Source organism: Halichoerus grypus, chromosome 5, assembly GCF_964656455.1.
Source record: "Halichoerus grypus chromosome 5, mHalGry1.hap1.1, whole genome shotgun sequence".
Taxonomy (NCBI): Eukaryota; Metazoa; Chordata; class Mammalia; order Carnivora; family Phocidae; genus Halichoerus; species Halichoerus grypus.
In genome coordinates, this window is record NC_135716.1 from 156,907,070 (window position 1) to 156,922,545 (window position 15,476).

General features: G+C 39.6%; 1 protein-coding gene and 1 pseudogene across 5 annotated transcripts in view; both read right to left on the minus strand.

Annotated features, from left to right (window-relative positions):
• Window positions 1–15,476, minus strand: part of ZMPSTE24 (zinc metallopeptidase STE24) — a 43,431-nt gene that overhangs the window by 12,565 nt on the left and 15,390 nt on the right. For 4 of the 5 annotated variants that reach the window (XM_078073326.1, XM_036102872.2, XM_078073327.1 and 1 more), the window contains 2 exons: window positions 15,026–15,167; window positions 8,934–9,118 (listed from right to left, as the gene is read on the minus strand). The exons of the other annotated variant lie outside the window; for it this stretch is intronic. In XM_078073326.1, the coding sequence (XP_077929452.1) occupies window positions 8,934–9,118; window positions 15,026–15,167 (327 nt within the window). The remainder of the gene's footprint in view (window positions 1–8,933; window positions 9,119–15,025; window positions 15,168–15,476) is intronic. 5 annotated transcript variants of the gene reach the window in all.
• LOC118542552 (large ribosomal subunit protein eL30 pseudogene) lies at window positions 9,126–13,134 on the minus strand (annotated as a pseudogene).

Below are 15,476 nucleotides of genomic sequence, written 5' to 3' on the forward strand. Positions count from 1 at the left end.
TTTAGTTCATTAGAAAGTAAGGGAAAGCCAAAGGTGAGGAGATGAAATTGAGATCCCTTGCACAAATCCATGAAGGACTACACTCTAAGTCAAAGAGTGAGCTAGAAAAAAATATGGTGGTGAAATCACCCAATTGTGTCAAGTCTTACCTAAAGCGGGGAAAAAAGTCTCTGATTAAAATTCAAAATCATGGGGCGCCTGGGTGGCTCAGTTGGTTAAGCGACTGCCTTCGGCTCAGGTCATGATCCTGGAGTCCCAGGATCGAGTCCTGCATCGGACTCCCTGCTCAGCAGGGAGTCTGCTTCTCCCTCTGATCCTCCCCCCTCTCATGCTCTCCCTCTCTGTCTCATTCTCTCTCCCAAATAAATAAATAAAATCTTTAAAAAAAAAAAAAAAAAAAAAAAAAAAATTCAAAATCATGATCTGTATGGTCCAGAAAAATCCCAAGCTGAAAGATGAAAGTACTTCCAGTTTGGTAGCACTGGGGACAGATGACAGACGCAAATGCAAATCCTCTAATTGAGGACTATACCCTAAACCCAGACCCCTCAGGATTCCTAAAGATTAAAATCAGTGACGCATTGTGAGCTCACAATAAAAATTGCCAAAGACTTCAGAAAATGGTGGAACAATGAGTAAGAGCAGAAAAAATAAAGAGCATCATTAGCTCCATAGACTTTAGATAATGGAACTGTTACATATAAAATATTTTAAAAAGCCTACTTTAGGGGCACCTGGGTGGCTCAGTCGGTTAAGCGGCTGCCTTCGGCTCAGGTCATGATCCCAGGGATCGAGCCCCGCATCAGGCTCCCTGCTCAGCAGAGAGCCTGCTTCTCCCTTTCCCCCTGCCTGCCGCTCTGCCTACTTGTGCTATCTCTCTGTCAAATAAATAAATAAATAAAAATCTTTAAAAAAAAAAAGCCTAATTTACACAAAGAAGAGATCTAAGAACATGAAGAAGGAACAGGAGACATCCAGAAACAACCAAACTGATTTGAAAAAGAAACAAATAGAGCTTTAAAATTAAAACACAATGGGCTGGTTAAAGAATAGAGTAAATATATCCAGAGAAAGAATCAGTGCACTGGGATGTAGAGACAAAAAGACGGAAAAGATAAAAAGAGTGATTATCACTTGTGGAAGACAGAATGCGATAGTGTAACATTCATCTAACTGGAATTCCAGAAAGACAGACCGGTGAGAATGGGAGAGAGGCAACACTCAAAGGTATAATTGGCTAAGAATTCTCAAAACTTCAGGAAAGATCTAAGTTGTTAGATTTAGGAACGACAATATATCCCGAGTAGGACTGAGTTAAAGAAGTCCATACCTGCAGAACATGAAAATCAAAGAGAAATCTTAAGAACAACCAGAGAGAACTATAAAGAAGTTAACAATAAGCTCAGAGCAGACTTTTTCAACAGGAACAAAGAAGCTATAACATAATGGAATGGCATCTTTTTAAATTTTATTTTATCTATTTGAGAGAGAGAGAGAGTGAGCACAAGGGGGAGGGGCAGAGGGAGCAGACTCCCGGGTGAGCAGGGAGCCAGCCGTGGGGCTTGATCCCAGGACCCTGGGATTATGACCTGAGGCAAAGGCAGATGCTTAACCAACTGAGCCACTCAGGCACCCCAGAATGGCATCTTTAAAGTGCTAAGATGAGATGCCTGGGTGGCTCAGTCATTAAGCATCTGCCTTTGGCTCAGGTCATGATCCCAGGGTCCTGAGATCGAGTCCCGCATCAGGCTCCCTGCTCAGTGGGGAGCCTGCTTCTCCCTCTGCCTGCCGCCCCCCCACCACTTGTGCTCTCTCTCTTTCTCTGACAAATAAATAAATAAAATCTTTTAAAAATAAATAAATAAAGTGCTAAGATAATGGGGCACCTGGGTGGCTTAGTTGGTTAAGTGTCTGCCTTTGGCTCAAGTCATGATCCCAGTGTCCTGGGATCAAGCCCCATGTGGGGCTCCTTGCTCAGCTGGGAGACTGCTTCTCCCTCTCCCTCTTCCCCTCCCCCCTACTTGTGTTCTCTCTCCCTCAAATAAATAAAATCTTTTTTTTTTTTAAAGATTTTATTTATTTATTTGACAGAGAGAGACACAGCGAGAGAGGGAACACAAGCAGGAGTGGGAGAGGGAGAAGCAGGCTTCCCAAGGAGCAGGGAGCCCGACACAGGGCTCAATCCCAGGACCCTGAGATCATGACCTGAGCCGAAGGCAGATGCTTAACGACTGAGCCACCCAGGCGACCCTATAAATAAAATCTTTAAAAAAAATAAAAATAAAGTACTAAGATAAATAACTCAATAAGATAGTCTTGAATTGATATCCAAGAATGAGAATGAAATAAAAACAAAACCCAGAAATTTCAAAAAAAATTGCTAAAACATGTACTTCTGGAAGGAAAGTTATGTCTAAAAGGAAGGTGTAAGATGAATAGGGAATGGTAAGCAAAGAAACAGGTAAGCATAGGGATAAATCTAAATAGTGACTGCATAAGATAATAATAATGCTAATTTGTGGGCTAAAAATTAAAACAAAACTAAAACACAAGATGAAAGGAATAATTGGATCAAAGTGTGTATGGTCCCTGGATTGTTCAGGAAGCAGTGAAGATACTGGATATTTTAAGATTTTAAGTTATATGGGCAAGCTTAATATTTAACAGCGGTCATTGAAAAAACAATCATACAAGAACCTTCCAATCTGAATAACTAAAATATAATTTAAAAAAAACCCTCATACAGCTCTTAAAAAAAAAGCAAGAAGGTGTACGTGTGTATGTTTGGAGGTAGGGTTGGGGTATGGAAAGGACAGAAGAAAAGGGCATAAAATAATATGGTAGAAAGAATTCCAAATATATCGGTAATTACAACATATATAAATAAACTAAGCTTTAAAAAAAAAAAAGATAGTGACTCTCAGTTTGGATTTAAAAACAACCATAATGGGGGCTCTGGGTGGCTCAGACAGTTAAGCGTCTGACTTCTGCTCAGGTCATGATCTCGGGGTCCTGGAATCGAGCCCATGTTGGGCTACCCGCTCAATAGGGAGTCTACTTGTCCCTCTCCCTCTGCCCCTCCCCGTACTCCTGCTCTGTCTCTCAGATAAATAAATAAAATCTTTAAAAAATAAATAAAAATAAAAATAAAAACAACCGTAACAACAAAACCTACCTACATGTCCTGTATAAGGCATCTAAGACAGAGGATGGTAAGGTGGGAAGTAAGAGGATGAATGAGATAGTGGTGGCTGGTTGCACAACATGATGAATATGCTAAAAACCACTGAACTGTACATTTACAAATGGTTGAAATGGTAAGTTTTAGCTCAATAATTTTTTAAAAAAAGTAAACGGATGACATCTAGCAAACATTAACCAAAAGAAAACTGCTGTAGTTATATTAACATCAGACAAAATCAATTTAAAAGGTGACTCAAGAGGTGCCTGGCTGGCTCAGTTGGTGGAACATGGGACTCTTGATCTCAGGGTGGTAAGCTCAAGTCCCACTTTAGGGGTAGAGATTACTTAAAAATAAAATCTTAAAAAAAAAAAAAAAAAGACAACAGCATTATTAAAGAAGGTCACCACAGAATGGTCAAAGATTGAATTTACCGGGAAGATGCATTAATTCTGAATTTATATGTACCTAATACTATTTCTTCGGAATATATCAATTCTGACCAATCTATTAATAGATTTGTTAACACACCTCTCTCAATAATGAAACATCAAGCAAATAAAGTATCAAAGAGATATAAAGATCTGAAACAAATAATAAACAAGCTTGATCTACTGACACACACAGTATCCTGCAACAAACAATTAGAGAACATACATTCTAGAAAAGTGAAGGCTAAGGGTTTTGAAATAAACTGCAGCTACTTAAAAGGGTGAAGTACAAAAAAACAGATGAATGTGGAACTGATTTTGTTTTATACAATTTAGAAAAATGCAACCTAATGGGAACACAAGCAGCCAGATTTATTCTACCACTTTTCCTCTCCTTCCCCAATTCTTCCGGGTAGATACATGACAAAGAAGATAAAGAGATTTGCAAGACAGCATTGACATTTATTATCTCTTTTCCTTTCAAATATTGAAATTTAGGTCAGAGCATATCTGGTAGGGGAACAAAAGAATGAAAAACTGACCTAGTTCTTTAAAAGGCAGAGCCACCTGTGTACCTGCACCTTCAGGGCCAGGAAGAAAGAGCACCAATTTTAAGCACCAATTAACAGACATCTATTCTAAGGGGGAAATTAAGAGTGAAGATTCACATATGAAGATACTCACTACAAGAATATTTTTAACAGCAAAAAACTGGAAACAACCCATATATCCAATAGGAGAATGATGAAAAAAAATGATAGTTTATAAAGATGAGAAATACATATAGTAAGGTATTTATGGTCAGCTAGATTATTCATGCTTTCTTTTCTGTTGCTTTCACAATAAGCAAAAATATGGCTGTTTTGTTGAATAACGGTAATTATATAATAGCTCCCACTCAGTGATGGCCTACGTGGCAGACGCGGATGTATCAGACAGTTTATGTGCGGCTCATTACCCCCCACTGCTGTAAGGCAGCTCTCAGTAGCCTCACTGTAGATAAAGTAACACGGTCCTCGGGCTTCTGTTTTTACTAGTTGCCAGCTTCCCGATACGAACTATGAATTCTTTTACAGAACAACCCGCTCTCTACTAGACAGCACAGGCCTCTGTGTCGTGGCGTGGCTGGGTTTAGGACGCTGTTTGGAAGTACACAGTCACAAAGATTTGGAATGATGAGAGCTTAAACGAGGGTCACTTTCCACACAAAGGAGACTTACTTCCTTATGACAGATTCTTGGACAAAACTGGATTTCCTCTACTTCCCAAGCTAACTTCACATAAAGGAACAGAGAGAACTATCACACATCTTTTATTTTTCTATAGCACTTTCTTTTTCACAAGATTCACCCACTGACTCATTTGATCCCAATACCACCAAAACTGGGCAGGATGGGGGGTATTATCTTCATTTTAGAGATGAAGAAAAGGAAGCTGACAAATTAAAAATGTCTGGCTTCAGATCATCTTGCTAGTGAGTAGTGGGTAAACCCCGAACCCACATCTCTGGGGCCTCTGCCCTTTCTATTACCCTTATTAACTGGGGAGACTTACACATAACCCTAGCACTTGCTGGGACATACTTCTTTTCTTCTACAAAGGGGCAGCTTTTCTATAGTTTTACCTTTCCTTTTATTCAAACTACTTTCAAGACAGGTTGTTCCAAATACTCTGTTTGTCTCCAGAAGGGTAAAATCCCAGAGTTAAGTTTCCTCAGCATGTTTTAAAATGTTAATAACCAGTATAGAGCCATTCATCAAAATGTTACTAGCTCTCTCTGAGAGGAGGGATTTCAGATCACTTAGTTTTTTTTCTTTTAAACTTTAAATGAATCGCTTCATTTTCTCTACCTCATCCAGACTGAAAACCATCTTTGCGACCCCTCCCCCCGCACTGCGCTGTACACAGTTGGCGTTCAGTAGCAGGTGAATAAACCACTGTTTCCTAAACTTCTGCTACATCTGTGTGCTCTCCGTGTGATTATTTACTCAATAGCTTTCTTTAAACCAATTCACTTTTTAAAACTTAGCCTTGTCCTAAATGGTCATATTCATGAACTAGTTTTATTTACCTTAATATATAGCTATTCAAATTTAAAATCCTGCTATGCTACCTAAAATAGTAGTGTGGCACATGCACTGGAAAGCACTATAGTTAATGAGTGTTGAGTCAATCTTTGTTGTTGTTGTTTTCATGAAGTTTTTTATTCTAATTCCAGTATAGTTAGCATACAGTGTTATGTTTCCGGTGTACAGTATAGTGATTCAACACTTCCATACAACACCGAGTACTCATCACAAGTGCACTCCTTAATCCCCATCACCTATTTCACCCATCCCCCTGCCCACCTCCCCTCTGGCAACCTTCAGTTTGTTCTCTATAGTTAAGAGTCTGTTTCTTGCTTTGCCTCTTCCTCTTTTTTTCCCCCTTGCTCGTTTGTTTTATTTGTTAAATGCCACGTATGAGTGAAATCGTGTGGTATTTGTCTTTCTCTGTGTTGAGTCAATCTTTGACTTCCTTCACTCCCCACAATAGCAATCATCAGGTACTTTAAATCTACCTTTTACTGTGACTCTTGCACTTACTGATTCTCACTCTACTGCAGACCCTCATTATCTTGGTTACTTTGATGCAATAGGCCCCTAAGAAGTCTCCCTGCCTCCAGTCTGCTCTATCCTGTATGCTGCCACCAAACTGTAATCTTCCTAAAGCAAGCTTTGGCTTCTACCCAAATCAATCTAAACCTTCCAGGCCACTGAAACAACCACTCGATGTCTTCAGGAAGAATTTTATAAACTGGTCCCAGTCTACCTTTCTATCTCCATCTACAAAAATCCACATAATCATTAGTCTTAGAATAGCCAGCATGTAGCTTTTTTTTTTTTTTTTAATCTCTACAGCTCTGTTCATTCCATAACTTCAACCTGAAAAGCCCCATTCCCAAGTCAAAATTCTACTTAGGTCAAATATCTTCTCTTTGAAGAAAATGTCTATTAGAACTCTCATTAATTTCTTAACTTCTAAAAGCCACACTATTCCAGCCACTATTTACCACTAAAATTCTCATTAATTTCTTAACTTCTAAAAGCCACATTATTCCAGCCACTATTTACCACAGCCTGTGTTAATTTATGGGCTATTTGTGTACATGGCTAGTCTCCTCTACTACAGGTTCTTCAGGGCAGGACTATGTCTAATGTATCTTCATCATGTAACCTATACCTAGATGCTAAAAATTTGTAGTTATCAACGAAATTAAGCAGGCTTTTCAAGAAGTCAGCAAAATAACTCAAACTCTGCTCAACACACTTCTAAAGACTATCTAATCTTTTGTAAGATTTAAGCCCAAGAATAATGTTCCCCTAGATACTAAAGGTCAGTAATTTCACTACATTGTTTGAACTCAATGGACCACTATCTAACGTCATGGTTTGGCTATGATGTTATCCACCCCCATCCCCACACGCCGGCATGTAGATACCTCTTAAGCAGGCTGACTTGCTGAACTTGCATGATTCCCCACCGCCGCTGCTGAGTTACCCTTTCTGGACTTCAGTTTTCCTACTGATAAGATGACCTTAAGATCTCTTCCTAGCTTAGAATCCTGATGCTTGGTCAGACCAAGCAACCTAACTGGCAGGATAAACCCACTTCAAAAATAAGCAAAATCAAAGCACTTAGCCTTCTCCAAATGTTACTTAATCCCTTCACAGAATCTTGCCTCATGTACATATTTATGACTAGGCTAGGCACTTTACTTGACTTTCTTTTTTAGGATCAAAATGGATGTTCGAAAGATAATAGTTATTTTCTGGTAGTTAGAATGTATAAAATGGAGTATAAGGTATTTCCCCTATATTGTTTCATTTAATCCTCCCAACCCTAAAAGACAGGCATCTTTAGCCCAGTGTTTCTCAACCAGGAATGATCTTGCCCCCCAATCCCTGACACCCCCGCTCCCCGGGCTATCTCGCAATGTCTGGAGATATTTTCGGTTGTAACAATTGTTGAGGGTAGGGGAGGTTGATACTGGCATGTAGTGGGGAAAGGCCAGGGATGCTGCTAAACATCCTATTATGCACAAGATACCCCCTACAACAAAAATTACCTGGCCCAAAATGTCAATAGTGCCAAGGTGAGAAACCCTGCTAGCGTTATCTTTTAGTTAAGAAATCTATGATTTAGAGAACTTACTTGCCCAGAGTTACATAGATCCAAAATCATCTCTGGATGACACCAAAGCCAATAGCACATTCCCATATATATACAAATACTGGCAACTGTTTCTGATTAAATTTGTGTTGTTTCTTATCATTGTCCCTCCTCCCCCATTTAGTCTTGGTACTTGAGATCTTGCTAATCAGCCTCAGCTAACCTCATCCAGGAGAGAACTCAGAAAAAGCTTCTGAGACTCAGGTCAGATTTAAGAATGTCTTCTCTTGTGCTCCCACTGCGTCCAGGATACACAGCTTCACTATTACAATTATCATATTGTACTGGGCTTCGATGACTTTCTCCCCTTCAGACCATCAGCTCCTTGAGAGCAAAGCTTCCCTCTTTATTCTTACACTTCTAGTGCCAGGCAAAGTATCTCAGCACAGAATATGTGTTCCAGGGCGCCTGGGTGGCTCAGTTGGTTAAGCGACTGCCTTCGGCTCAGGTCATGATCCTGGAGTCCCAGGATCGAGTCCCGCATCGGGCTCCCTGCTCGGCGGGGAGTCTGCTTCTCCCTCTGGCCCTCCCCCTCTCATGTGCTCTCTCTCTCTCTCAAATAAATAAATAAAAAATCTTAAAAAAAAAAAAAAAAAAGAATATGTGTTCCATAAATATGTGTCAAACAAACAAAAGAAAACTGACCAACACTATATAGTGTACCCAAGGACACACAGCTACTAAATGACAGAACCAGGATTCAAATCCAAGTCTCTCCATTGCCAAAGTCTATCATTACTGTGTCTCAATGAGCTAAAAATCAGATGTTTATCTTCTCTTTATCCTGCCTGGTGGAATTCTTTGAACATAAACATATAGGGAATATATACAACATCCCTGTTTTAAAGATAGCTTATAATCATAAGAATTTTCCTATCTTATGCTTCTAATTTTCATGGGTACATTTATAAAAGCTTGAGAGGTAGTTAGCATGTAATAACAATAATAATCTCTCCCAAATACCAGAATTATAACGGGGCCATGGGGTTCTTATTTGATAGTCTCCTTGAATTTACCACTCACTACATAGAAACTGATGTTATTTTGAGTTGTCATAGGAACTGCTTATAAAAACTAAGCCAGGGTCTCTTAGGAAAAGAAGAACTCACTTTAACTTTAGCTTTTATTTCTTCACTGTCCCCTTCTCCATCTTTGCGGGGTTCCATGCCAGGCTCTTCCAGGATGTCTTTGTTTAGTACAGAATACTCTTCTAGTAGAGTGTCAAACAAAACTATTCGCTTGTTCTTGAAGAAGCCATAAAAATAAGCATTGCTGTGGGAAGAGCGTTTAGATCCTAAGGGAAAGACAGTTCAAAGCATGGAAAATAATTAAAAAGTTTGGGGTCCTCTGGAGAGACTCCTAGAAATTGCATTAGTGGAAAGGACATTAACATTTTCAAACTGTTTAATATCTGAAGAAAACTGTTATCAACATAAATCACCACCTGCAGTGGAGAGTGTCTGCTTTCCTACAGTCCTGCCAACAAATACTTGTGCTCGTCGCAGCTTTACAGCAATAAGTAAATAAATAAAGTCTAAATATCCAACAGTAGTGGAATGGTTAAATTATGGTAGAGCTGTGAAATGGAATTTTAACCAACCAGAAAAAAAAGCAATACTTTTGAAGAAACTTAACAAGATAGGAAAAAGCTCATCAATATACTGTGAAGGATATAAAACTTCATATATATAAGGTTCCATTATTGTCATGAAAAAAAAGTACATGTAAATAGAAAAGCATAAAACAAGCCTATGAAGACATATTTCAAAATACTGAAGTGTTTACCACTGGCTTCTAGAACTATGGATTTTTGTTCCCTCCTTTATAAAATAAGTACACTTACTTCTATAATCAGGAAAAGTTAAAGCTATTTTTAAAAAGACTGGGAAAAAAAACATACCTAACAGTACATGGCTAACAGAAGCTGAACTATGGGTGATTTTTTATTTGCTTCTTTATATTTTTCTTTATTTCCTAAATGTTCTACACTGTGCAGGGACCTGTGTGGTTGAGAGCAGACTTTGGGTTCAAATCTTGGCTCTGCCATGTAGTAGTTGTGTAAATATAAGAAACTTCCTTAATTTCTTTAAGCTTAATTTCTTTAAGCTTTATTTACCTGTTTATGACATGAGGCTAATCTCTACCTCATTGAGCTGGATTAAAGATTACATGAGAAATTCTAAGCAAATCAATGCATATACTGCCTGATGCATAAACTACTACTATTACATACATTTTTTAAAAGAAATGATAAAACATTTGTTTCTCTTGAGAATTTGAGATGTCTCACAGAAAATATGTATTCTGTATCTACTCATACTTCTAATATAAAGTATGAATAGCAATAAATTTAGGATACAGTATATTCTACATATATAGCAGTATGCTTGGCAGTATGTTTAGCATTTAGGAAGGCTTTGATAAATAGTAGCTTTTTTCTAAATTATTTTCTCATTTTTTGGTTTCGTTGCAGAGAAGAGCCAAACACGTGGTCCAATTTTGACAGTGGTATAGGACCTCAGCATCTGGAAAGCTATGTATCATTCAGAGGTCCTACACTTCTCTCTCATTTCTGTCTTCTCTGATTCTAATTTTTAAATAAAAATATTTCTTAAAAGCTGTCTTAAGTTATTTATGGAAGTCGGCAGACTGTATGCTTATAAACAAAATAAAATTAATGTCTTAGTATCTCCCACTGGTCCAACTTTCTCAAAGTGTAGCCCAAGGAATACCTATACCAGAGTCACCTCGGGGCACCTGTTAAAAGTAGATACTAAAACACCTGGGAATGGAGCCTAAGAATCTGTCTTTTAACAAACTCTCCTGACAATTCTTACAGTCACTAAAGCTTAGGGTCCCTGCCCTAGACCATAAGCTTTTTGTATCACTGTGCTGGCATGTAATATATATTCAATAATGAGTGCTCACCGAATGGGCTGATGAGACCACTTGAGGTACGAAGTAATATACTCGAGGATCTGAAAACCAACGTAAGGCATTGCCATCTGTGTCTTTATGTTTTATGCCGTCTTACCTTCAACTCTCGGCAGCATTTGACACAGCTGACCACTCCCTCCTCGAAAGACTTTCTCCTGTCTCAAAAGAAATACCACTTTCTCCTGGCTTTCTTCCTACCTCAACCTCTGTTAACTGGATCTTCCCCCGCTGACTCCAGCCTGAGCCCCCTTGTCTTCTCTAAATGCCCCCATTCATGGCATTAAACACCATCTCTGTGCCAGATGCTTTCCTATCAATATTCTGGCCCTGACCTCTCCCTAGAACTCCAGACTCGTATATCCAGCTGCCTATCTGCCATCTCTGCATCTCCATAAGGACGTTGATAATGCAGATTTGTTGTTTATATTCTTATGTGTGTGTGTGTGGTTTTTTTTCCCCCTCCTTTCAGAGTTCAAGGACTTTCTCACCATGTAAGTGTTGTGGGAGACTGCTTCTGAGAAATCTAAAAGGCCAGATATTTGTGTCCCCAGCACTCCTGGCACCTAGCCCATGCCCTGGCTCAGTAAATCAGATACACCCACTGGGGACTGAAGATTTAGCTAATTATGCAAAGAAGCAGGGCAGTGAGGAATTAATGCCATGGGTGCTAGTGGCGGGATGTTAAGAGAGCAAACTGCCGATTTCAACAGCAGGAGGCAACAGCAGGGTCCTCACCAGACCGGTTCTACAGCAAGATTCTGAGCTCCTCACCTCCCCGGGAACAGCCTATTTTCCAAGGTTGTAAACTTAACTTTCCTGGTGATTTGTGAGCTATCAAAGATTGTCTCAATAAGGAATTTTCCTGCTTCAATCAGCCACAGTTGGTTTGACTGCTTACTTGGAGCTAACCACTGCCTGAGGAACTCTAATCCAGTGTTCAATAGATACCGCAACACGTAACATCCAACAGAACTGAATTCCCCACAAACCTGCTCTTCGCTCAGTTTTCCCATCTCAGTAAACCACCATTTATCCAGCTGCTCAGGCCAAAAATCTAGGTCATTACCCTTAATGTCTCCCTTTCCTCAATTCCTTCACAGGTAACCTACAAGTAAATTTCATCAACTCTACCCCTGAAACATAACCCCAATGCATTCTACTTCTCTGCGTAAATTACTTCTGTCCTAGTCTAAGCTGCCTGATCTCCGCCCTGACCACTGCCACAGTCTCCAAACTGCTCACCTGCTGCTACTCTTGCCCTCCCACTACAATCTCTTCTCCATAGAGCAACCCACAATATTTAAAAACTACAAACCAGACCATGTCACTAAAACCTTCAATGGCTTTTCCCCCCAAACTCACAATAAAACCCAAGCTCTTATCCTGATTTACCAAGGCCTATGTGGTCTGACTCCTGCCTGTGTCTCACACTTCATGTCATAACACCTTCCTGCTGTGCTCCAGCCACACTGGACTTCTATTTCCTGCAGACACAAAGCTCTAGAAGGGCTTCCCACATTCCCAGATCTCAACATGGATGGCTTCTTCCTTCAGGCGTCAACTCAGATTCACTCACTCAGAGAGCTCTTGCCTGATGACTCAATCTAAAGTATCTACTCAGTCATCCTTGATCACATCACACTAGTTTCATTCTCTGCACAATACTTGCTATCTGATATGTTTTGGGAGAATGCTGGCTTTTCACTACAATATCCCTATCAACTTACAAATCCATAATGTATGTTGTTATTATTAGTAACAACAGTTAATCATTCAAAATATTTCTGAGGATTGTTACCATTATTAACAAAAACTTATATTACATATCAGTAAACTTCTATTTAGCAAAGGTAAGTTGCCAAAGTCACACAGGAAATTTGTGATAAAACCACGATTCAAACCCAAGCCTATTGACCTCACAGCCTGACCTCTGAAATGCTACCCTCCACCTACTCAAATCTTTTTTTTTTTTTTTTTAAGCAAGCTCTGGCCAGTTTTATTAAAGAAAAAGTCTTGTATGACTCACTTTTCACCAGTCTGTCCTGGCATGCTTCCAATGATATCAAAATCACCTGATCGATGAGAGCCAGTGCGCATACTCCACAGTACTTTCCACTTTCTGTGCCCAATTCAATACTACTGCCACTGAGTGATGGACACCAGTTATGGCCAACATGGCACAACACTCTGTTTCTGATTTCCTCAAGGCTGGGAGTTGGTGAGGATGATCAGTTTCACTTTGCCATGTCTGATCATTAACAGAGTCTGCTTGTACCCCAGCACATACTTTCCACTTTTCATATTGATCTGGAGCCCAAAGTAGATCAACTCCAGTGACTTTTTTGTCTTCTTTGCAGCCACTGTCTTCCTGCCTTAGGTGAGAGCCGGCCCCACAAGATGGTCGGGGAGTGAGGAAAAAAACGCTAAATCCTGATATTCCATAAAGTACCAGCTCATGTTATAATTCTCCATAAAGCCTTCCCTATTTCATCTAAAACCACATGGCACTGACAGTCTATATTACATATCTTATCAATTACCTCTATTGTGATATCATTAGTTGTCATTTCATATTATCTGATTATCACTTAAGTGATAAGCAACTTAGGTTGCCCCATCAGTAAAAGTCCCTAAAAGATGGTCCTACTGTACTGATTCGTATACTTCTAGTTTACTAACTAAAAGAATAGCGATCTCAGAGCCTAAAAAGTAGTGGGATTGTCATTCTACCATTTCCCCCATAGAAATGTCCCAACTGTGCCATTAGCTGGGCTGTATAACCTCAGAAGCCACTAGATGTCTGAGATTTCTATACTCTTCTAGTTGCTGTTAATTCATTCTTTCCCATTGTGGCCATCTCTGTTCTCCTGGACCCCATAATTACTTCTCAGTTTCCACTCCTTCATCCAATACAGCTGTTTCTCACTGGTGATTTTTTTTTTTTTTTAGTTTAGAAGAGGGATGGGCAAAGTATGGTTTGCAGGCCAAATCTAATCTGCCACTTATTTTTATAAATAAAGTTTTACTAGAACACAGCCATGCTCATGGGGCGCCTGTCAGTTAAGCATCTGCCTTCGGCTCAAGTCATGGTCCCAGGGTCCTGGGATTGAGCCCTGCATCGGGCTCCCTGCTCAGTGGGGAACCTGCTTCTCCCTCTCCCTCTGCTGCTCCCCCTGCTTGTGCTCTCTCGCTCTGTCAAATAAATAAAAAATCTTAAAAAAAAAACAAGAAAACATAGCCATGCTCATTTGTTTATGTCTTATCTGTGACTGCTTCTGTACTGTAATGGCAGGATTGAACAGCTGTGACAGGGATAGACCATGTGGCCCATAAAGCCTAAAATATTTACTGACTAGCCCTTTACAGAAAATGTTTGCCAAACCATGGTTTAGGGGAAGCAAAGCTGAATCCTGGAGGGGTGAAGGGATTCATCTAAGATCCCACAGCTGCTAAGTGGCAGAGGCAGAACCAGTCTCACGCATTTATGAGGATTTTAATTTGTAGATTCCAAAAGTCATGGTATCATACAACACTTTTACTCTACATCTTTTTGGGCCTGAGACTTTTAGTAGTTTTATGTAAACTAATACATAGCTTAACTCTCAAAAGCAATTATCAGGGGTGCCTGGGTGGCTCGGTCAGTTAAGCGTCGGCCTTCGGCTCAGGTCGTGATCTTGGGGTCCTGGGATCGAGTCCCGCATCAGGCTCTCTGCTGTGCGGACAGCCTGTTTCTCCCTCTCCCCCTACTCTTCTCTCTCTCTCTCTCTCAAATAAATAAATAAAATCTTTAAAAAAAAGCAATTATCAAAAAAGCAGAGAATACTGATCCGAAGTTTCCAAAGGTACTACAGTTTTTGGTAATGTGCAAGTGAAATCACACTCCTCCAGAACACTGGAAGTTTTGTTGGATGAGACAAAGCCAGTAACACTGGTTTTATTTATGAGCCCCCAAACTAGTGCTAAATGAAACTTGACTATGCAAAAGTCCAACTCAATTACCTGAGGGAGCCAGGTAGGTAACAGAAGTACATAAATCAATCTAATACACATGATAAACAAGGAGTGAAGAAGGACTTGGCCAAACAACACTGTAAAGCCAACCAAATACAGCTGCAGGTAAGAGCAGGCTTGGTATCAGGCTATTAGTTTCTATCCCTGGACTATGTCATCAATTCCTAGAAATCTTAAAAAGGCAAAATGTAAAATCCTAACAAATCAAAACAAATCACTTGAATAAAACTTCCTTACCCCCAGGTAGCCTTACCTTCAACAACATATACCTTAGTCAAAGGAAAGTCAATACTCTTTGCCATTACTTCAATTTCCTGTTTAAGCTTTCCCTCAGGCAGAGGTGTGAATTTGTCAAATAAAGGGGCAATATAATCAGCATATATTGTGACAAGCACCTGAAAAATAAATGTCAGAACAACCTATGAAAGTGTTCTTAAAGAAAAACTGCTATATATATAGATTATATTAAAACAGCCTTGAGATCCAGCCTTGAGAACATGGATCTTTTCTTATTTGCTCTGGTATTCCCAGCCCCAAATAATACCAGATAGTAAGTGCTCAATATCTGTTAAATTAAATCAAAGTGAGTAGTCTCTATGTGGTAATAACTGAAAAGTCAAATGGTCCATTCAAAACTATCTTGGGAATTTCTGACACTTCATAAGCCCATCATAACTGAGAATTCTGCCTTTGAGAGTAATCAT